This window comes from Equus quagga, chromosome 12, assembly GCF_021613505.1.
Source record: "Equus quagga isolate Etosha38 chromosome 12, UCLA_HA_Equagga_1.0, whole genome shotgun sequence".
NCBI classification, from domain to species: domain Eukaryota; kingdom Metazoa; phylum Chordata; class Mammalia; order Perissodactyla; family Equidae; genus Equus; species Equus quagga.
In genome coordinates, this window is record NC_060278.1 from 6,600,172 (window position 1) to 6,622,524 (window position 22,353).

Sequence of the window (22,353 nt, forward strand, 5' to 3'; positions counted from 1 at the left end):
GGAGCTTGGAAATCTCGGCGGCAGGGAGGTAGGAAAACCAAGTAGCCACCGTTTCGTTGGCAGCTTCTTTCAGTCAAGATCTTGCCCTTTCCTCTCGGAAAATGTCATTATTTCACCCAAGATGTCGTTCATCCCACTAAAGTATCTGTAGTGCCTGTTAGAAATCACCTGTCAAACGTTCTGGAGAAAGAAAAATGTAGAGACAGAATAATAGTAACCAATTTTCATTAAAAGCCTGGTCGGTCCCTTGTGCCTCTTGTTGCTCATCTTTAGGACAGCTGTGTATGGCAAGTCTATTATTCCCATTTTCAGGTGAAACAGCATGGCAACCAAGGGTTTTAGATCTTTCAGGACCGAACCGAATTTAAGTATTCTCTCTCAATAGCAGACCACATGGCCGATAATGGATCCTAAGTGTTAGGGAAGTGTGGCCCAGTATCATGTTTCTAGTCTCTGAATCAAGTCACCCCCACAGCATTATAGTCATAGGACGAAAGCTGTGGCGTCTATGGAACGTCAAACAGCCTATGGAAAGATGGACTCTATAAAAATCAGGTATTGAGGGCTTTTGGTGAAGTTCAGAGGAGAATAAGCAGCGAGAAAAGAAAGGGCCCTTTGCAAAAACTGGCTGACAGTCCCAGGCCTGAAAATGCCACTGGTTAACCCAAAAATGCAACAATAGGGGAAAGAGGAAATGAATTATGGGACACATAGTAACCACATTGCTGTTCTTATGTATCGTATTTTCGAAAATATTAATTGGGGGAATCTTGCAGTATTTTAAGTGAAAAGAGCAGGTTGCTCTATAATTTTAACCTTATAAAAAGTAGGAAAAACTGAGAGAAAGCCCAAAAGTATTAGTAGCAGTTATCGTTGAGTGGTAAGAATATTTTTATAGTTTTGAAAAATATTTCCTATGTGTTCCACAATGGGCATGTGTTCTTGCTGTAATCAGAGCCCAGCCACTAAGGTCACCCAAAGAAAGGAGAGGAGGAGGACCCCGCTCCTCGTACAGTGCTTCACTTGGGTCGAACATCAGGAAGGCAGCCCGGGGGGAAAGACTCTTCCAGTGCGGCCTCGTGTAAGCAAATATATTCTTTGTCTTTCTTCTCCCTTCCCCTTTTCTGCGAGACTGTGTATTAGCTTCTGGCCTGTTTCGCCTCCTTCTGCTGTTACAGACGGATTCACTTAAACAGATGTGTTTGTTGTATCTGTGATTGACAATAGTTTCTGAGGGTCTCTTTCCCATTCTCCTGCACTGGGGATACGAGAGGGAAGGAAATGAGGGAAAGAGAGAGTCACCTATCCGAGTCACAGTGCTGTGTAGCTGCTTGAGGTCCCTCAGGGAGCCCTGTTGTGACCCAAACGCTCCTGCTACAGTCAGGGTTCCTGGACCCTAAGCTCTCCCGGGCAGCCGCTCCCTTGCAAGCTGGTTGTGTGCATTTCCATCCCCTGACATCACCGCAGGTAAAGAACTGCTGGCAGCTTGATGCTCTGTGGAACGGCTCCCTGGATGGTGCTAATATCTGTGGTGCTTACTCAGTCGTGTGTTCTCTTCAATCTGGAGGAATGCAGAGCAAATGCAGGGCCTGGAGACCCCAGAAGAACCACTTGAGGAGAGTGGGCCTGTAGTGACCGTTGGGCCTACACTGGAAGAAATGATTTTTGTGTTTTAAATTTTTTTAATTAAAAAACGTAAATTATTCTTGTTGGAAAAATAATGCATGTTTATTGTTTCAAGTTTTGGAAGTCTCGAGCATTTTCCGTCCACTTTGGGAGGGCAGAGGAAGTCTTTCTAGATCTCCTAATGAAGTCTTTATTTTTTTAGTTCACCTTGAAGAGATTAAATTTTGGTTGAGAGCACTTCCTACTCTACTCTCTTTACTGGTAGATCTTTCAGGGTGTGGCCTGAGTTTGTGCTATATTGAGGTTACTCAGGAAGTGACGTGATGGGGCCAGCCTGGTGGCGCAGGGGTTAAGTTCGCCACACGCTCCACTTCTCGGTGGCCCTGGGTTCGCCGGTTCAGATCCCGGGTGCGGACATGGCACTGCTTGGCAAAAGCCATGCTGTGGTAGGCGTCTCACATATAAAGTAGAGGAAGATGGGCACAGATGTTAGCCCAGGGCCAGTCTTCCTCAGAAAAAAGAGGAGGATTGAGAGCAGATGTTAGCTCAGGGCTAATCTTCCTCAAAAAAAAAAAAAGGAAGTGACATGATGAACACAGATGAGGGGTTCCAGTGCTCCCTGTCCCTGAAAGAACTAAGACACTGTTCTTTCTCTGAGTTCTGAAGATTCGGTGGGGCGGCACTTCTTCCGGATCCGGCACTGTGGGCTTTGGGGAGATAGTCACCTTTCCCTGTCTCAGTATCTCTGTATGAAATGAAGATGATGTTACACCGTGTCCCAAAGGTGTTGTGAGGAGCATTTGAAATCACGGATGTGAACCTGTTTTGAAAATAAAGATGTTCTAAATACAAGGTCTTATTCATATTTCTTCTATACTTCTGTATGTGTCCAGTGGTACCACACATCAACATCAAACATTTTCAGATGTCAACTATTATGTGCTTAGCATTGCAAAAGGGAGTGTGGAGGATAAAGAAGTGGAAGACATGGTCCAGGTCTCAAGGAGCTTACAGGCCCGGTGAGATCACCCATCTCTGATGACCTCATGTATAGAACACACACAGCCATAGGAAAGACCACAGAGGAAACACTGCCAGGAGGCTGGAGGAGCAGAGAGGCCTCCTGTAGGCTGGGCAGGGCTTGCATACGCTATAAGGAAATGGTGCAGTATTCCAGGTTTGGGGAAAACCAGGAAAACCCAAGGGGGGAATGGTATATGGGTTCCGGAGGCATTAAGAAAAAATGATGGACTAGACAGAAAGTGTTGAGGAATGACAAGGAACCAGCTGGGATGCAAAGGGACAGATAAGGGGGAGAGGGTTCGAAGAGTCAGGCAGAGCTGAGTCCTCAAAGAAAGAATGTGCCCGCATACACACACCTCCACAACCTAAGATCACACTGTCTGCTCAGGGCATCTGGTGAGCTGATGAGAAGTGGTTTCGAGGAGAAACTGAAAATCTATTTCCAAACATCTCAGCAACTGTAAAAGGGAATGTAAATCTTGGTTGTTATTTTAATATACTTTTGTTAAATGAAGATAACTCGAGAATAGGAGTAATATTTTCCTCTTGAATTTCTGAGTGTGTTAGCTGTGGAAAATTATCCAGGAAAATGCATTTTTTAAAATCCTAAGTTAGTGTTTATGGAAATACTAAATAAATAAAACCTTTAGGAAGAGAAAAAGTAGGATTGCATGCTTAGAAATTTTATGAGTTTTGCAAAAAGACAGATCAATCAAATTGTAGGACCAGCCAACTTCCCCTCACCTTGAATTTCAAAGCATTCCTTTTGGAAGTTGGTTTTTTGATTTCTTTAAAAAAAATCTCCCCTAGTCTTCGAACAGCTGGCGCTGGGTCCCATGCCAGCCTAGGTCATTAACATGCTACCACTGGTTTTAATGAAGCAGGAAGTTTGGCTGAGAATGGGGACTACAGGGCAGCTGGATTACAGGACAATAACAGTGAAAAATGCATATTTATGGACTTCTATAAGCACAGATTATTGATTTAGTGCAGCTTAATGGATCTGACATTTTTTAGATTTTCTTCAGTTATCTTATAGAATGATTTTTCAATTCTTGCATGAGTTTCAAAAGCTTTTTTCCTATGATTTGTAATGCCTGTTAAATGGTCACAGGATTATGTTTGTTTAGATATATATGAAATGTTTATATTCTTTTGCCAAGTAGCAGTTCAGATTTTTTAAAGCCTGCATCTGCAAGTGAAGGCAGTGGATGTGAAATGAGCCAACAGTAAAACTCGGGCAGTTGGTAACTAGACACTGTTGACAGGTCATTTATCTGCTATCACAAAACCCATCAGTTTGATCAGTGGGGACTTTCTTTTAAGTGGGAAACTTATTTGTAGGCATAACCATTTCTCCAACAAACCTTAATTTGGTGCATTCTTAAGGTCAGATTGCATTCAACCTGAGCCCACTGCTTTTACCTAAAGTTACAACATGGCAGCCCCCATCTCTGTCCCAGCAGAACAGAGAACAGACAAGAGAAAACTCAGCAAGAGCAGAGACACCCTGCTGTATGGCCAGTTGAGGAGCCATCCCTGCATGGAGCCCAGGGCATGCTGGGAATATCTCTTTGGAATCTGAGCTTCCCAGCCCACTGTTCTGTTAGTGAAATGTCCTTTAGTTAGGTCAATTTCCCGACCCAACTAATAAAATCTGCAGGTCTAAGTCTGGAAATAATTTTGTCATGAGGATGTAAGTATGGTTTTTGAATTTGATAGATTTAATTTAAATGCATGTTAGAATAACATAGGGGATTCTCTGAAAATTTGGGATAAAAGCTGTAAATTTCATCTATTTGGTCCCATTTGAGTGTCCATCAGGACTACCCAGAGGAAGCAAGACCGTTCTCTCTGGCAGTGTTGAGGAAGGACTGTATGTCCACTGACCAGGAGGATGACCCAGTGCTCCAGGACAGAGGTCAGCAAACTGCAGTCCTTCATCTGGATCTTTCCTTTCTTGGGAAACTTATTTTTAAAGCAGCAGCCATTTCAGGGCCATGGGAGCCAAGAACTCCTTACAATAAAGTTTGTTCCTTCCAGGGCTAGAACATTTTGTCGGTGACTTCTCATGTCTTAACATTGTGCTATTATGACATCATTGAAACTGAGTCAGGGTAAAGTCAAAACATTTAAATGGAAATATTTATTTCCTTCAAAATGTAGCTTAGTTTACCCTCTCCAACTTTGAGAAGGAATATTAGGAGGTAGGGAGACGAGGTGAAACAACCATTGACATTCGTTATAAATCCTAGGGAGTTGTAACAAAGCATCCTTGGTCCAGTTCCAGGTCACGAAACTTCACATCCCTTTTTCCACTCAGACAAGTCTTTGCCTTCACAGTGTTTCTTCCAGCCTTGCCTACGGAGGAAAGGGAAGCAAGAGCAACAGAAAGAAGCATGACAGTCCAAATATTCTTAGGTTCAAAAACCGTAGACAGTTAACCAAAATCACCAGCAGTACCCCGGGCTTAGTTTCATTTGCTTCTGAGGTCCAAGGACTCTATCCTTTCGCCTTGTTAAGACTTTCCTCCCCCTGGTTTTCTCCTAGTCCCTGTTAGCCTCAGCAATAGGTAAACAACTTTTATGAGGATGGGTCATTTAGTTAAACACCCACATCTCTGAAAATGTGGTTCTTCAAGTGAGTGACCTGATTAGCAATGTTCACAAGAAATACAGCTGCAGAGACGATGGTGAGCAGCTAATCCGAGTCTCAGGCAGAATCTTGGGGAAGTTTCCCACCAAGTGATCCTGTAACTGATATGCTCATTTTTCTCTCACTGAGACCTGTTCTCTCCTCCCACCAAATGTCACCAGAGCCCTCCAAAATCTTATCCAAATTGAAAGCAAACACAGGCTTTTTTTTTTCCTTGTGTATTGACTTCATGGATGCTTTCCAGTTCACATTAGAAAGCACCTCTTTCCCCACTGTTTGGAACCCTGTAACCTGAAAAGCGATCGCAAATGACCATGACTCAATGCCATCTCTCCTCTTCCTCCCAATCCCCCTCCCCCCACATCCCCTGCACACCCACACTAACGGGCAAGGGTGTAGACAAGGCCATGTGACAATCTTTGGACCACCCCGCAGAGGTGGGTTTGTCAGTGTCCGCTGACACTTCGGGTTTTTGCCATATCAGCCTACGCCTCCCAAGGAAAGACTCTTACCAGTAGTTCATCCCTTCTGTCTCTTTAACAATTTTCTTGGCACAGATAATCGCATCTGTGAGGTCATCAGTGAGCAAGGCTGTGAGAAAGAGGAGGAGAGGGTTAGCTGAGACTTGGTTGTTTGAGGGGGGCTCCAAATCAGGTTTTCTTCACTCTTCTCACTGTTTTTTGGAACAGGAGGGCTGGAAAAACTATGAGCCATATTCTTATTTTTATTATGCTTCTTCACAAATAAGGAATTTTTTGTTTCTAGATCATCCTCATTTTAAATTCCTTGAAGTTTTCAGAGGAATAGACGAGTCCTGAAGGGTTTTGGAAAATGTGTTTAGAAAAGACACAAGAGGAGAATGGTTTTTATGTGCAGAAGAAACACACAAGTAAGAGAGGACAGTCCAATGTTTTCTCTGCTCAGGTTACTTTGACATGTAAGATCACTTTATAGGTCATTATTAACCTTTTGTCTATTGTAACTTTCCAGTTTGTGCATCAAAACATTTTTATCTAAGTTGTTTCTCATGTGCAGAAATTTTTAAGTTTTATGTCTTTGCCTTTATTTCTTTTTTTGTGACTGTCAGACATACGGAACTTTTTAATTGAAAATGTCTTAATTGATATCAGCATTCTTTCCTGCTTGCCTGGAAGTGGCCTCAAATACCTTCTCAACACAAACACAGCAGAAAAAGGCAAGTAAATAAAACAAGTCCAGCATCACTTCTGTTGCAGGTTGGGTTCTCTAGAAGCAGATGCTGAGCTGGGTTTTGGGTGCAAGGTATTTATTAGGGATCCACACCTGTGAAAGAAATGGGGCAGGAGCAAGACTGGGTGGCTGGAGGTGTCCACTGTGATGCAGGCCCATCAGAACCTCAGTCAACTGGGCCAGGAGCTTGGGAGTGAATATTGACCAACAGAGTTACCCAAGTTGGGCCCAAATGCCCGGGCTCACTCAGTCCCTGGGTGTGGGCTGCCCCAGAAGAGCAGAACCTTGGGTGAGGCAGCTCTCTGCAGCTAAGGCAGATTTTGAAGGAGGTGCCAGGTAGACTGTCTGCAAGTCACACAAATACAGCTGGGACCAAACCTCTTCCCTTTCAGGGAATCTGGGCAGGCAGTCCATCTCCATGCCAACCACAACCACCTGTCAAAGATGCAAAACTCAAACCGCTTAATGGCATTTCTATTTATCAATTAGGCAAAGATTTCTTAAGAATTTGGTAATGCTCAATGTCAGCAAGGGTGCAATGAGACAGGCACTCTTGAATACTTGCTGGTGGAAGCGTAGTGGGGTCAACTTTTCAGAAAAGCACTTTAGCAGCACGTGTCAAGGCCCTTAAAGTGGTTCTTATGCTTTAACCCAGTAGTTTTTCTTTCTGGACTTATCCTAAGGAAATAATCATGAATCCAGACAAAGATTTATTTACCAAGTTGTTTACTGTAGCTTTATTCACATGAGGAAATTTGTTTCCAAATGGAAAAAATCTAATTGCCTCATAATTACAGATGTTCACATTAATAATAATACCTCCATATAATGACATAAGGAGCCATTTTAATCATGTTTTCACATGAACCTAATACTATTGGAAAATGCTCCCAATGTGAAGTTACCAATATCTGCCTAGAGCTCAACGGTCCAATATGGTAGCCATTAGCTACACGTTACCATTTAAATCTAAATTAATTAATACAGTTGGAGCGTCAGTTCTTCAGTTGCTCTTGCCATAATTGGATGGTCCAGATAGAGAACATTCTGTCATCACAGAAAATTCTATTGAACAGCACTGGTTTAGAGGAAAAAAAGATAGTCATAAATTCACCAGTATTTTCAGAAAGATTAGCTCTTAATTGTGGGATCACCAAGGCTTTTAAATCTTAACTGTATGTTTTCTAAAGCTTTTACAATAGAAATGCATTATTTTTATTAAAAGAGAAAAAATAACCAAAAAGAATAATGTTTGCCTAAAATATTTCTTTTTTTTTTTTTTTTCTTTTCAGGAAGATTAGCCCTGAGCTAACATCTGTGCCCATCTTCCTCTACTTTATATGTAGGATGCCTGCCACAGCATGGCTTGATAAGCAGTGTGTAGGTCCATGCCCCAGATCTGAACTGGTGAACCCTGGGCCACTGAAGTGGAATATGGGAACTTAACCCCTGCGCCACCAGGCTGGCCCCTAAAATATTGCCTTTTAATGGATCATTATAATACCAAATTACTCTGTAAATTCAGTTGAAAAAGGAATTTTCCTTGAATATGGTGGTTTAGTTGTGAATTGGTTGCTTTCTCAAATAAGCTTAACTACAACATAAAGGTAGTGACAGAGTTCTTTGAAGCAAATTCATTCTAAATGTGGTTTTCTAAAAAATTTAAAACAAATTCTATTAACTGGGAGAAAATTAATAAAAGATATGGTCTATAAGTAACAGCAAATTGAGGCAACGTATGCAAATTCACTAGTATTTGGTTTACAGTGAAAAATAAAGCTTTCTTAGCTTATAAAAGTCTATTGTCTTGTTTCTAGAGAGTTAAGTATTTAGAATAATAATAGCTATTACTAATAGCTAACTTTTATAGAAAACTTAGTCTGTCAGGCACATGTCAAGTCTCCCCATGCATTATCTCCCTTTGTCTTCAGAACAACCATATGGGTGGGTACCATTATTATCCCTATAAGCTGAGGGCACACACTCAGTCAATGAGTAGGCATTCAAACCTAGGGCTTACATTCTGTTATCCTTGGCTACCTCCTTCCAACAGAGCCACATAAGCGAAGATTCACGCTTATGGAACACTATAGCTAATGAAGTTGATAAAAGTATAAATACTTCACTCGTTTTTCTAGTAATTGTTTATCTATTAGGAGATTACCCAAACCTAGGCGCTTGGTATCCGATACAGGTTCCAATTACTTAGAAACACTTTATTTTGTGTACATCAATACTTGAAAAGTGCTGAGGTGCTGTGGTTTGCGTTTGAGAGTGGTCAGGGCCTGTTTCCTAGAAGTGGGCTCAGTGGGGTCTCCAGGGGCCGAAGGACGCAGATTATACATGGCAGGGAACAAACAGTATTCTGTTGTGCCCGGATTGGAGCCCGCCCAGGGCATGCGCAGGAAGAGCAAGGCTCGCATTGCGGGAGAGGCTCTTTGCTTGGCTGGAGATGCGGTGTAGAGACTCATGGGAGGATTAGGTGCTGCGGGTCCCGGTGCTGGAGACTGTTTAAGGTATCTCTCAGCTTCCCACTTTGTGACAGCATTCTGTTGCACAACTGAGATGTTTTGAAAGTGCTACTGGGACTGACTTTGAATTTGCTTCGGAAAATGCGTTAAGGGAGTTGGGGGCTGGGAAATAAAGAACCCGATGAAGGGCTGAGATGTGAAAACAGTGAAATCACCACAGAGGGGCAGCAGAGGGGCAGAAATGAGTGAAGAGAGCGAGTCTCTATAAGGATCCATGCCAGTAATTGCTTCTGCTCAATTTACTTTAAATACACAATTGCCTCCAGTCAGAGATGAATGAGGAAAGGGTTATGTCGAACAGCGAAGCATTTTTCAACTGAATATTTTATTCTTCCTCATCCAACAACAGAAAATGGCAGCAATCGACACAGAAAGAGCTACTTTTAAGTTAGTTCTACTTCAAAGTTTCTGTCTCTCCCCAGCATCCTCCTGCCTCCTGACTAAAATACCACTACCGTGTTCACAATTTGCATCTCCTTCCTCTCTCTAAAGTGACAAGGGACAACTCAGATACCAGCCTGATATGAGAAACAGAGATTCATATAAGTGGACTAGACTAGATACAAGAGGCGACAATCTGCTTTTTCTTAAAAGTCTCTTATTTTGACAAGGACTATGCTGTTGGAGGAAAATAAAGATCGCTATTACATTGTCGTGTGTGTGTGTGTGTGTATATACATAGATATGTCTGTATTTATATATCTAACACATATTCTGTCCAAACAGTTAGGGGAATGGAGGCAGTATAGGAACACGGTTTGGTTTGGGAGTGAGGAACCGGCGGGGCTCTGGGAAATGGGCATGAGGCGCGTCCATACTGTCCATATGTGAACTATCATGTACCTCGTAAACATACCCTAATGCTAACTCGTTTCCGGGTTCCCATGACAAATGTCCCTACTGCTGTAATACATGGGACAGAATGACACTGTCGGTAATTAGAGGTTTTCTGGCCTGAGGCTGAGAGAGGCCAGTCATTGAGGGGTGATTAGGATATAAAAAACAACATCCTGTTTTCTATTTTAAAGCTGTCCCTCAAACTCCCATGCTCTTTATGATGAGAAAACAGATATGAGCATCCCTTTACCTCTAACCGTGAACCATCCAACATTTTAATTTCCTAGAATCCAAGCTTGTCCTGCAGATATACAGTTGTCCCAGACTTCCTTAATGGGAACTAAATTGAACAGTATTAAATTAATAAACTGCATGTAAAGTCAAGCATGGCCGTGATGGAGTAACAAATTTTCTCTCCCCCTGTAAACAACCAGAAAACTAGACAAAATATATGAGAACATTATTTTCAGACATTAGGCAACAGGCAATGCAGGATCATGATCCTTGGGAGATAGAAACCAAATAAGGCGAGCCTTGTGATTGTCATGACATTCTGCCAAGAAGTACTTTCCAGACCAGGAGGGTAGAACCCAGGCAGGAGATGGCAATCTAAGTTGTAAAGAAGAGTACCAGAGAGGTAGGTGCCACCCAGAAGGAGAGCACCAGAAGTCTGCACACGGATTCCCCTGAGTCTTTGGCTGAAGGCTCAACTGGAGATGCAGAGGGCAAAACTCCGTGAGGCCAGTCAGAGAGCAGTCACCAGGGAACCCACACAGGGCTGGGAGGCACTTGATTTCGGACTAGCCAGAGGAGAGAGACTTTGCTGAATCCTGGGACATTCAAAAGAGTCAAAGAGCCATGCCTTGGTAGTAGGACTAAACTAGTCCTACCATAAAGAATATTCTAGAACTTCCTGATCAGAATTAACTGCTTGTCAGGATGAAATTCAACAATCCTTAAAGGAAGTCAACATAATCCAGACACTCAACAAGGTAACATACCCTCTGTGTAGTATCCAATAAAAAGTTATTACATGTACTAAGAGGCATGAAAATGGGACCCGCAATCAGGAGAAAGATCGGTCAATGGAAAGACCTGGAAATGACAGAGTTGATTGAATTAGCAGATAAGAAATTTAAAGCAGTGCTTATAAATATGCTTATTTATATCAAGGACTTACAGGAAAACGTGAACAAAATGAGAGAAATGAAAGATATAAAACAGTTACGTAGCACTGAAAAGAATACAATATCTGTAATGAAACATTCCATTGATGAATTTAATAGACTAGGCACTTCAGAAAAAAGAGCCAAGAACTTGAAGATATAGCGATGGAAACTACTGGGGGAAAAAAAAAACCCACAGAAAGGGAAAAAGCCTGAACAAAAATGAAGAGTTTCAGTGACCTGTGGGACAACATCGGATGACCTAACACACGTGTCATTAGAGTCCTAGAAGGAGAAAAGTTTAAAAGTATCCACTCAGTGGTCCAAAATGTCCCTGAATATCAAACAAGATAAACGCTGAAAAACACACATCATGATCAAATTGCTGAAAAATGGTGATAGAGAGGAAATTGTAAAAGCAGCTAGAGGAACAAGGACACGTTACGTACAAGGAATGTGAGATAAGAAAATCAGTGATTTCTCATAATAAACAAGTCAAGCAGAAGATAACGGGATATCTTTAACGAGTTGATAGGAAAACATCTGTCAGCCTAGAATTTTATAGATAGAGAGAAAATATCCCTCAAAGAAGAAAATGAAATATAGACATTTTCAGATGCACAAAAACCTCGAGAATGCTTGCCAGTAGACCTCCACTCCAAAAAAACATTGAAGGAAGTTCTTTAGGCTGAAAGAAAATGATATAACTTAACTGCCTGTCCAAATGAATCCACCACAGGAGTAAAGAACGTTGGAAATGGTAAATATGTGGCAAATATAAAGAGACCCTTTTCCTCATTTAAGCATTTTATTTAAAAGATAATTGTTTAGAGCAAGAATAGTGAAAATGCATTGTGTATATACACACTGTGAGGTGTGTAACATGCATGTAATGTAGCACATGTGAAAATGCATTGTGAAGTGTGTAACACGTTGAAGTAAAATGCATGATAACATAGCACAAAGGTGGGATAGGGAAAATAGAAGCACACTGTTATAAAATTCATATATTCTGTGTGAAGTGATATAATGTCATTTGAAGGTAGAATGTGGTAAGACGATGCACATTGTGAACCCTGGAGTAACCACTGAAAATAAACAGAAGTGTAGTTAATGAGACAATGGAGGAAATAAAAAAGAGAATATTGAGAAATATTCAATTAATCCAAAATAAAGGCAGGAAAACTAAACCAAGAATAGATGGCACAAATAGAAAACAAATAACAAGCTGGTGAATTTTAAAGTAACCGTATCAATAATTACATTAAATATAAGTGGTCTAAACCGAGGTTCAGCAAACTATGGCCCACCCTCTGATTTTGTAAATAAAGTTGATTGGAACACAGCCACATCCATTTGTTTACATATTGTCCAGGGCTGCTTTTGTGCTATATAGAGAGTTGAATAGTTACCACAGAGACAGCTTATGACCCACAAAGTCTAAAATATTTACTGTCTAGCCCTTTAAAAAAAGTTTGCCAACTCCTGGTCTGGACATTCCCATTGAAAAGCAGAGATTGTTGGACTAGATATAATAGCAATGCTTAACTATATGCTATCAATAAGAAAGTCACTATAAATATAAACATATAGATAGATTAAATGTAAAAAAATGGAAAGAAACATATCATGCTAAGAAAGCTGAGTGGTTACACACCATCAGACAAAGTAGATTTGGGGATAATAAATATTAGCAGAGTTAAGGAGGGACATTGACTCTAATGATAAAAGGGTAGATTCATCAAGGAAATATAACAGTCCATAGTGTGTATGCACCTAATAACAGAGCTTCAAAAACTGACAAAACTGAAAGGAGAAAGAGAGAAAATTATCATTATAGTTGGAAATTTCAGGATATCTTTCTCACTATTTGATAGAATAAGTAAGTAAATCAGTAAGGATACAATAGTCATGTATAGAACATTTGCCCACTAACTGTAGAATACACATTTTTTTTTCAAATTTGCATTCACCACAATAAATCATATGCTGTATGGTGATCATATAATGCATATCATAAGACAAAGTTCAAATAATTTTAAAGGTTTGGACCCACATGGACTATATTATCTGACTACAATAGAATTAATTTAGAAATCAACTATCAAAATTCATCCTGGCGTCATTCCTCATGATCGTCCTGGGCATTTCCTTTGCCTCTCTCTTTTACAGAGTTTCTTGTTTCCTGGATCTGTGTCTCTCTTTCTTGATTCACTTTATACTTTTGGTGGAGCACCTTCTCCAAAAGTTTTATGAGAAAGGATGCATGGAAAGCATGCTGCATATCTTTTCTTTGCCCCTGGAGATCCACTCTCCACGCTTACTCACCACGCTCTGTGCACGAAGAGGCCGATCCCCATAGATGACCTCAGTGGACTTTCTTGTCCTCTTGCTGGTAGGGTTGAACTGACAGTGAGCAGCAGGAGACCGGAGGGAGGAAGGACAGTGAGATTGGGAGATATACCCTCCCAGTTTTGTTTTATGTGAAAGCTATGTCCCTTTGTGGAAGGTCACAGCTCCTACATGGTGGTCCTCCTCATGCAGACTCTCTTTATCTAGGTATGATTCACAGCTCCCAGTGCATTCCCCCTTGAGCCAGGAGGTGAAAATGGCCTGCTTATTATTTACTATCCCCTTGGTTTCCCTGCAGTATGAGCATGCTTTTGTAAGTAGGCCCTTCATTAAATTCTGAAATTATCCAATCTTAGTTGGCTACGTTTTCCAGTCAGAATTCTTTCTCACATATGAAGCAAAAATTTCAATAACTTGCTTGTCTAAAACTGTATGCATTCTACACTCACAATGTATTGACAATTTGGCAGTGTAGAATTTTAGATTGGAAATAATTTTTCCTCAGGATTTTGAAGACATTGCTCCATTTCCTTCTAGCTTTCAGTGTTGCTGTTGAGAAGTCTGACGTTACTCTGATGGTCGATCTTCCGTATGGAACATTTTTTACTCTCTCCAAAGCCTGTAGTGTGTTTAGTGTATTTTGTCTGTCTTCAGGGTTCTGAAATTTCATAAGGATGTGCCTGAGTGTGAGTGTCTGTTGATCCTGGATTCTAGTCACGTGATGGACCTTGTAAATTGGAAACACGTGCCCTTCAGATCTGGAAATGTTTTTAAAAGATTTCATCCGATCTATTGTTTCTCCTTTCTCCTGCTGAAACTTCTCCTATTTTCCTTCTCTTTTTTTTTTCATCCTGCTTTTAGAGATTTCCTTAACGTTATTTTCCAACTAATCTATTGAGTTTTTCATTTCTGCTCTTTTATTTTGAACTTCCAGGAGCTCTTTATTTTATTCTCTAAATGTTTATTTTGTTCTTTTTTAAAAGCATCATGTTTTGTTTCATCAAGACAACATCTTATCTATCTGAAGATATTAATGATAGTTTTGTTTCATTTAAAGCTTTCATTTTTCTGCATAATCTCTGCTTCCAACAAGTTAATTTTATGTGTTTTTGTTTGTTTTTTGGTCTGTTTTTCACATCAGTGACACTTCTATGAAGTCTACCTGGTGATCCCTGGTTATCTGCACTAATTTAAGAAGGGAATACTAAAAAGCTGATTAGGAGTTCTGTACACAGAGGTGGGGATTTTCAACTGTGTATCTCACTGTAGGGAGGTCTAGCTAGTTTTGTTCACTGGGAGGTCCCACTCAAAATCTTTAGTTATTTCCTTTTTATCTGGCTGGATTCCCTGGAACAGAATCTTCTCTTCTGGAGAGTCTAGCTTGCCTGCCATCATTCCAGGATCTGAGTGGAGGAAGGTGACTGGGACTGTGGAAGCTTTAACTGAATCTCCCGTGTCTTTAGTACGGAGCTGTCACACTCAAAGATTGTTGCGGTCCCTCAGTTGAGAAACTTTCTTCTTACTCTGCCTAGAAGAGAAAGCTCCAGTATCCTGCCAGGGATGGGGAGGGGCAGGCAATAGATGAAGAGAGTCAGGAAGGGACTCTGATGGTCTAGCTGTGCCTTAATTGAACTTCCGGGTGATCCTCAATTTTCAACTTGCATTCACTCCAGTTTCCAGAAGTAGCTGGTGTTGCTGATTTCTGAGGCTTTTTGGGATTCTGTGGCTGCTTCTTGGCTGCCCACTGTCAGTTTAGGATTCAGATTTCTCTAATTGCTACATTAGTTACCATTTGTGCTCTTGCCTTCCAGCTTCTAACAATGCACATGTCCAATTTCCATGTTTAACTGGAAGACTCCATGGCAAGCTCTTAGGGCATGCTAATGAGATTAACCAGGGTGGAGAGGGGTTTAAAAAGTCACACCTGTAGGAAGATGAAGATACTGAATGTTTTAGCCTGGAACATAAAAAAGTTGAAGATGAGAAATATCTACTAATCATTTTCAAGCATTTAATAAGTTTCTATGTATAAAACAAAGCTAATTTGTTTTGAATGAATCCAGAAGGAAAAACTAGGATTAATGGAAGAAAGCCATAAGGAGATAGATTTTGGCCCAACAAAAGAATGTTCTAAATTAAGGATTGATCAGGCATTGGGTGATCTACCTCAAGGGGTAATGAGCATTCTGTAATAAGGTAGAGATAGGAACAATTTACTAGACAAATTAACGTATTGTTCAATCATTCATGCATTCAAACATAAGTACTGATTATCTTGTGTCAAAGAGAAATTAAAAGCTTATTTCCTGCTCTTAAGGAATTCGCCATAGAATGTTTTCTGACTCTGTCTTCACCCTTGCTCCTCGTTTCCTCCATTCATTTATTTAATGAATATTTATTGAGCTCTAACAATGGCCAGACACCAGGCTAAGCATTGAGGATTCATCAGTAACAAAACAGACAAAACTCCTGCCCTCATGGCGCTTACATTCTGGAGGAAGAACAAACAAGACAATCGTTTACTGAGCTCTGTCTTTCTGCTGTTGAGTATCTCTTGCACATTCTTCTCCATGTCCCCAGCCACGACCATCATTCAGGCCTTTTCCTCTCTCACTTCAACAACTGCAGTAGCACTTAAATGGTCTCTTCTCTAATCAATCTCACACCCTGCTGCAGATTGACCTTTCTGAAGCAATGCTTAATCAGCTGACCTCTAATGATTTCCCACTGCAGGCAGAAATCAGTACACACTTCTCAGCCTGGCTTCCGAGGCTTCATGGTCAGGTGGTAGTCAACCTTTCCAACCACATGTCCTGTTATTCGTGCCCACATCCCCTTTGTTCCAGATAAGCAATGTCTCACTACTCCCTGTCCATGCCCCACCTTCCCACATTCGCTTCTTTGCTTCCGTTCCTCCTTTGACCTGAACGGCTCTTCTGAATATCCAAATATCATCTATATTCCAAGTCTTAGATCAAATGTTATCATGTTTACAAAACTTTCCACGACATTCCTCAATAAAACCTCTTTCCTCTGAAGCCCACAACAGTCAACCCACACCTGTTTATAGCCATTCATCCAACTTCAAATAGGTACATATTCTCCTCCCTAATACCACAATTCATGTCTGATGCTTTCTGATAGCCTCAATTCTGCGCACGTATCTATTTCTTAAATGATTGAGATAGAAGACTTAGAAGTAAGTTCTAGCTTAATTTCTGCTGTTTAAGAAATGTGTTTATTTGTCTCATTCAGTACAAAGAAGTATGAACTGCATCCTTTGAGTCAATTGCTTATGGAAAGCAGTTGGCAAACACGTTTCTCCTTCTTTTTGAACATATTCAATGTCTCCATGCATGAGACATTTGTTCATCCCCCTCTTTTGTGGTGGCCTTCATCAAAACCATCCTAGAAGAAATAAGTCAGCTTTAGACAAGTGGGCCACAGGACCTTCAATGTCACTGTTGCATAATTGATTGGCCTGGTGTGGACCTACCTACACATCTGAACTCCAAATTTTAGTTAAAGCAAAAGATAAGTGGATATTCCATGATCAGCTTTCCTGCCTTTGTCCCTGAGGATGAAACTTTTGGAGAATCACAACCGTACCTGAGCAGGCAACATGACAGTGGTTCTTGTCTTGCAGCTTCGCACTTCTGCACCACGTGAAACTGTTTATCTGAAAAATGCCATAGTCAGTGCTCCCATCCTCCAGGACAGTCTGAGCCGTTGTGTTGTAGTGGCTCTCGTAGTATGCCATGCAGATCCCTAGATGGAGAAAAAGCCGGAAATGCCAGTGAAGGAAATGCATTGTTTTCTCCAACCCTGCTCTTAGGGGAGAGTTCCCTTACATGAGTTACAATGCTCTGCTCCCAACAAACCTTGGGAGGGTCAGGACAGGTAGCATACCCACAGGGCACATCACGGGCAGGGATGGTACACCTGAAGCTGCACACCCAGTCAGTGGCTGAGCCTTGACTAGACGAAAAGTTGGGTCCACTCCCTACAATGCCAGCAATGGAGGCATTGTTTCCTCCTTCTCTTGCTGGTGTCATTAGTACAGGACTCCAAGAGTGAGGACATGAGGGGCAGCGAGGAGAGAAGCCCCAGAGAGCAACAGTTGAATAGCCAACAGCCATCCCTGGGGGGGTGGCACAGAGCATGGAAAAGCTGGGAACAAACGGAAGTGAGTGTGGATGGGGCCTCAGGAGAGAGATCAGGGTAGAAAGAGAATCAGAAGGGAGAACTCTCACAGTTTCCAAGGCTAAAGCCCCGGTAATTGTCCAGGCCAGCCCTCGAAAATATTTTTGCCAGTTTACAGCGAGTGTAGACTTTAGGCTCGGTGACTGCGACCAGGCAGCCAATCAGGGCCAAGATGCCGGCAGCCTTCATCCCCAGGCCCGTTGGAGGCAGAACCTGTCAAAGATCCAGAGACCAGATCAGACAACTTTACTTCATCCTGAGTCCAGATTAAGTCTGTTCCCAATGAGAACTTCAAAACCCGCCAGCCACGGTTGTGGATGGCCCTGCCTAGATGTTTCCTGTCACTTTTAATCATTCAGAGCCAGCATCAGAGAAAAACAAAGTGCAGAGATTATGTAGTACAGGGAGGAATGAGGGCAGGTCTTTCCTTAATACTTTCTACGTGGTTACTTTCAAGTGAATGCTCTGTTCCTAGGATTAGGCGAGCAGAGAAATTAACCCTCCTTTATCTACATCCAGATGGAAACCACAGAGGGCCATACGTTTTTAGGATTCCCATTTTAACTCTATGAACAGAAAAGAATACAAGGAGTTAAGCATTTCCTACATATGCTGAAACAGACACCCAGATTTCAGCTAGAGACGAAATATACGTGAGTGTGCATGGACAACTTTAAGATTTATTGTCTGGGGGTTTATCAAAGGGAGAAGATTTAGCATTTTATCTTTCTTCCATTCTCTTTTCTTGACACTTTTCCAAATGTGGGAGCATTGCTTCAATAATATCAGTCATATCGCAAATGCAATGTTTTTCTGGGCCATCACTGTTTCATGGGGCCTCCTACAAGTCTGGGGACGACTAATGAGCAAGAAGGGGATGGATGACAATGGGTCACAAGAGGAGGAAAGCATTGCTGGTGGGAGTAGAGAGGCCATAAAGAGACCCCCACTAATTATTTAAAACGGGAGTAGGATCAAGAGTTCCATGACTTGTTGGCTACTGATTTTCCAGAAGCACTTCCTCTCTTGAAGTAGCATCTCTCCCAAATATAACAGCCTTGCTGGGATGGGGGTGGAGTGAAATTTCTGATAACTGTTCATGATACTGAAGCTCATATTCATACATATTTTCATCCAGTATTATTTTCTGCACCTGCCTAGAAATTTCTGTAGTTGTTGGTTTCTCCTCTTGGAGCTAGGTTCCCCAATTGAGAGGTGAGCCTAAAATCTGGGGCGAGTATTCAGCAAGACCAGAGGGAGAATCACTGGGGGCTTAAGGTAATGAAGCAAGAAAGTAAATACATGTCATATGGGGTACGTAGAATACATACCGGCCGATAGTAAGTGTTAGCAAACTAAGCCTGCTTTTGAAAGTTTCACTGGAACCTAGCTATGCCAATTCAGTAGTACAATTGTGTGTGGCTGCTATCACACTACAATGGTGAATTTGAGTGGTTGTGTTAGAGACCCTATAGGCCACAAAGCCTAAAATATTACCTGGCCCTTTACAAAAAAAGTCCCCGGCGTACAGCATAGAGCTATACCCTACCACTGTGCCTAGCACTGAGGAAGTTTAATATGCATAGCTTATAGATTAAGTTGGTTTCCATCCCCAGCCTTAGAATCTTACTGGTCTCAAACAAATCAAAACCCACAGCAATGATAGCCCCAAGCGTAATGTTTTACATCCTTCAAGCCAGGGGTTGCCAATGCTGGTTCTTTGGGGCACATACCTTCATTAGAGTAATTTAGGTTTTATTAAAAAGGCAAATTCCTTGTGCCTGTCCCGGAGACATTGCTCAAGGTGATTCTGTAGAAGAAACACTGCCCTACTTACTCAGTCAGTGATTGGCAGCTCACACAAGCTTCCTGTATCCCGTGAAGTCATCTCTGATTCTTACAAGGCATAAGTGATAGCGTCCTCAACCAAGAAGCTTTCTTTTAGAGTCTTTGAGAAAGAAGAATTCTTAACTCTTTTGTCTCCAACTGCCTAGAGATTCTAGAATTCCACCTCTTGGGAGTTAAGGCCATACTGGTCTGCACTCATGTTCTGAGGCAGGTGATAACGACATTTTGGCTCTTTCTACCTCTCCTTTTCCTTGTTCCTCCTCAACGGTCTCTTCACTACTCAACTCAGCCAAGGCCTCGCATCCAAGTGAGAGCTCTTGTCTACAGAAGCAGTCTCCAAACTTTATCACAAATTCCATCAATAAAGTTGAGCATGTCCCCCCAGTAGATGTGTGTTAAATTATAAACCACACTCATGTATTTCTGTACTAATATGTTACATAAATTATAAACATACATAAACCTAAAATTTGAAAAGTATGATAGAGGTGAAATTAACATCTAAAAATTTTATTAACAGCACAAAATGTCTTGCTACAATTAAGTTGTTATTATTAACAAAATAATTTTAGTGAGATCAGCATGATTGAATAGGATTCATTAGTTTTGAAAACTTTGGGGATCGATAATTAAAGTGCTAGTTTCAAAGCCCATTTATTTCCACGCTCGGATTTAATGGCGCCTTTGAAATCAATTCTCATGTGATATGTAGATCTAAGTAGAAGAAGTCCATTGTTGGCTGCACGTAATCTTAAATTCTATCTGCCAATTACGCAAAGGTTTTGTTGAAATTTACCCGATTTTTATTTTCCCAGTTATCAATCTTTGCTCTTGCAACTTAATTGGAAATTATCCCAGTTTTATGTTTTTAACAAATAGCTTTGAAACTTACCTATATTTTCTTTTGGAAGATTTTGAAGGAGGTTGGACAATTATTTCTAAGGGTTTAGAAGTGTGTGGATATGAGATTTGATTCTTAATATCAAATCTCAAAATTCTAAAAACTTAAAAAGTATAGTAAAAGATTCTCCCTTCCCTCTCAAGCAAGCATCCAATAGCCTTCCCCACAGGTAACCAATGATACTGCCATCCCTTCCGGAGATATATGCATATACACACAGATACATAAAGGCATTCTTTTATTTTTCTTCTCACACTATTTCTGCACCTTACCTTTTTTTTTTTGAGGAAGATTAGCCCTCAGCTAACATCTGCAGCCAATCCTCCTCTTTTCGCTGAGGAAGATTGGACCTGAGCTAACATTTGTGCCCATCTTCCTCTAGTTTACATGTGGGATGCCTACCACAGCATGGCTTGATAAGTGGTGTGTAGGTCTGCTCCCGGGATCTGAACCAGTGAACCCCTGGCCATCAAAGCAGAGCGTGTGAACTTAACCCCTGGGCCAGCCCCTCTGCATCTTACTTTAAAAATTTGGTAGTATATGTTAAAGATCTATTTTATGACTATATAACATTATGTCATGTGGTTGTAACGTTTTTAGCCAACTTGATATAGATGCACCTTTAAGTTGTTTCATTCTTCTATTATATGTTACAATTAGTTACAATTAATAATCGTGTTAGAATTAATAATCTTCACACATGTTATTTGCACATTTGTAAGAATATCTGTAGGATAATTTCCTAAAAGTGGAATTGCTGAGTCATACAGGGGTTTTGTGATTTTGCCAGATATTGCCAGATTGCCTTCCACATGGCCTTATATCAGGAAGAGGAGGCCATTTCTCACTGCCTACTCAGAAATTATGTTACTAAACTTTTTAATCTTTGCCAATCTGAAAGATGAAAAATGGTTTCTCAACAGAGTGTCAATTTCTTTTTCCCTTATGTCAAGTTGGTTGAGCATCTTTTCTTATATTTAGGAGACATTTGTGTGTCTTTTTCTGAGAACTGTCTATAATATGAGAAATTTTATAGGTTTATTCTTCAAATGTCTTTTTCAAATTGCTTTGAATTAAGGATTTTACTAATCAGTCAGAAAATAGGGACAGATTGCATCCCTTTTTTATTCAAAAATAACTGTTTAGCAAATTTGCAGGCTATAAAGCAAATATACAAAAGTAATTCATAGTCTTATATACCAACAATAGAAAATAGAATTTGAAATTTAAAAAAATACTATTTAAAATAGCACAAAAAAATTTACACTTAAGTTTAAATCTAGCAAATTATATGTAAGATCTATATACTGACAACTATAAAACAGATGAAAACATCAAGAAGATATAAATAAATGAAAAGATATGCCACGTTCATGAATTTGAAGAGTCAGTATTATTAAGATTTGATCTATAGATTTAATGCAATCTCAACCAAGATCCTAGAAAGTTCTTTGAAACTTCAGATCCTAAAATTTATATGGAAAGGCAAAGGGACTAGAATACTCAAAACTATTCCGAAAAAGAAAAAAACTAAAGGACTCCTGCTACCTGATCTTAACACTTAATGTAAAACTGTAGTAATCAAGACAGTATGGTATTGGTAGAAATATAGACACATAGATCAATGGAACAGAATAGAGAGCCCAGAAATAGACTCACAAAAATGTAGTCAATCAAATTTTTACAAAGATGCAAATGCAATTCAATGGAAAAAATGATCCTTTTCAACAAATGTTACTGGAACAATTGGCTGTCTGTTTGCTAAACAAGCAAACAAGCAAAAATACGCCAACAATAAAACATAAAACTAAAACAAGATATGTTGAAGGACATGTATCTCATACTTGATGTAAAAATCATCTCAAATTGATCAATGATCTAAATGTAAAAAGTTAAACTATAACATTTCTAAAAGTAAATATAGGAGAAAATCTGCAAGACCTTGGGTTTGGGAATGAGTTTTAGATCCAAAACCGAAGGTATCATCCATGACAGAAAAAAA

General features: G+C 40.5%; 1 protein-coding gene across 1 annotated transcript; it reads right to left on the reverse strand.

The window, feature by feature from the left end:
- Nucleotides 1–4,940: 4,940 nt before the first annotated feature.
- On the reverse strand, nucleotides 4,941–17,791 carry LOC124248112 (lysozyme-like protein 1). Its single transcript, XM_046677942.1, has 4 exons — nucleotides 17,653–17,791; nucleotides 17,009–17,167; nucleotides 5,817–5,895; nucleotides 4,941–5,010 (listed from the first exon to the last, which is right to left on the reverse strand). Exons 1-4 carry the CDS (start codon nucleotides 17,789–17,791, stop codon nucleotides 4,941–4,943), a joined length of 447 nt encoding a protein of 148 aa, XP_046533898.1.
- Between the last annotated feature and the right edge of the window lie 4,562 nt (nucleotides 17,792–22,353).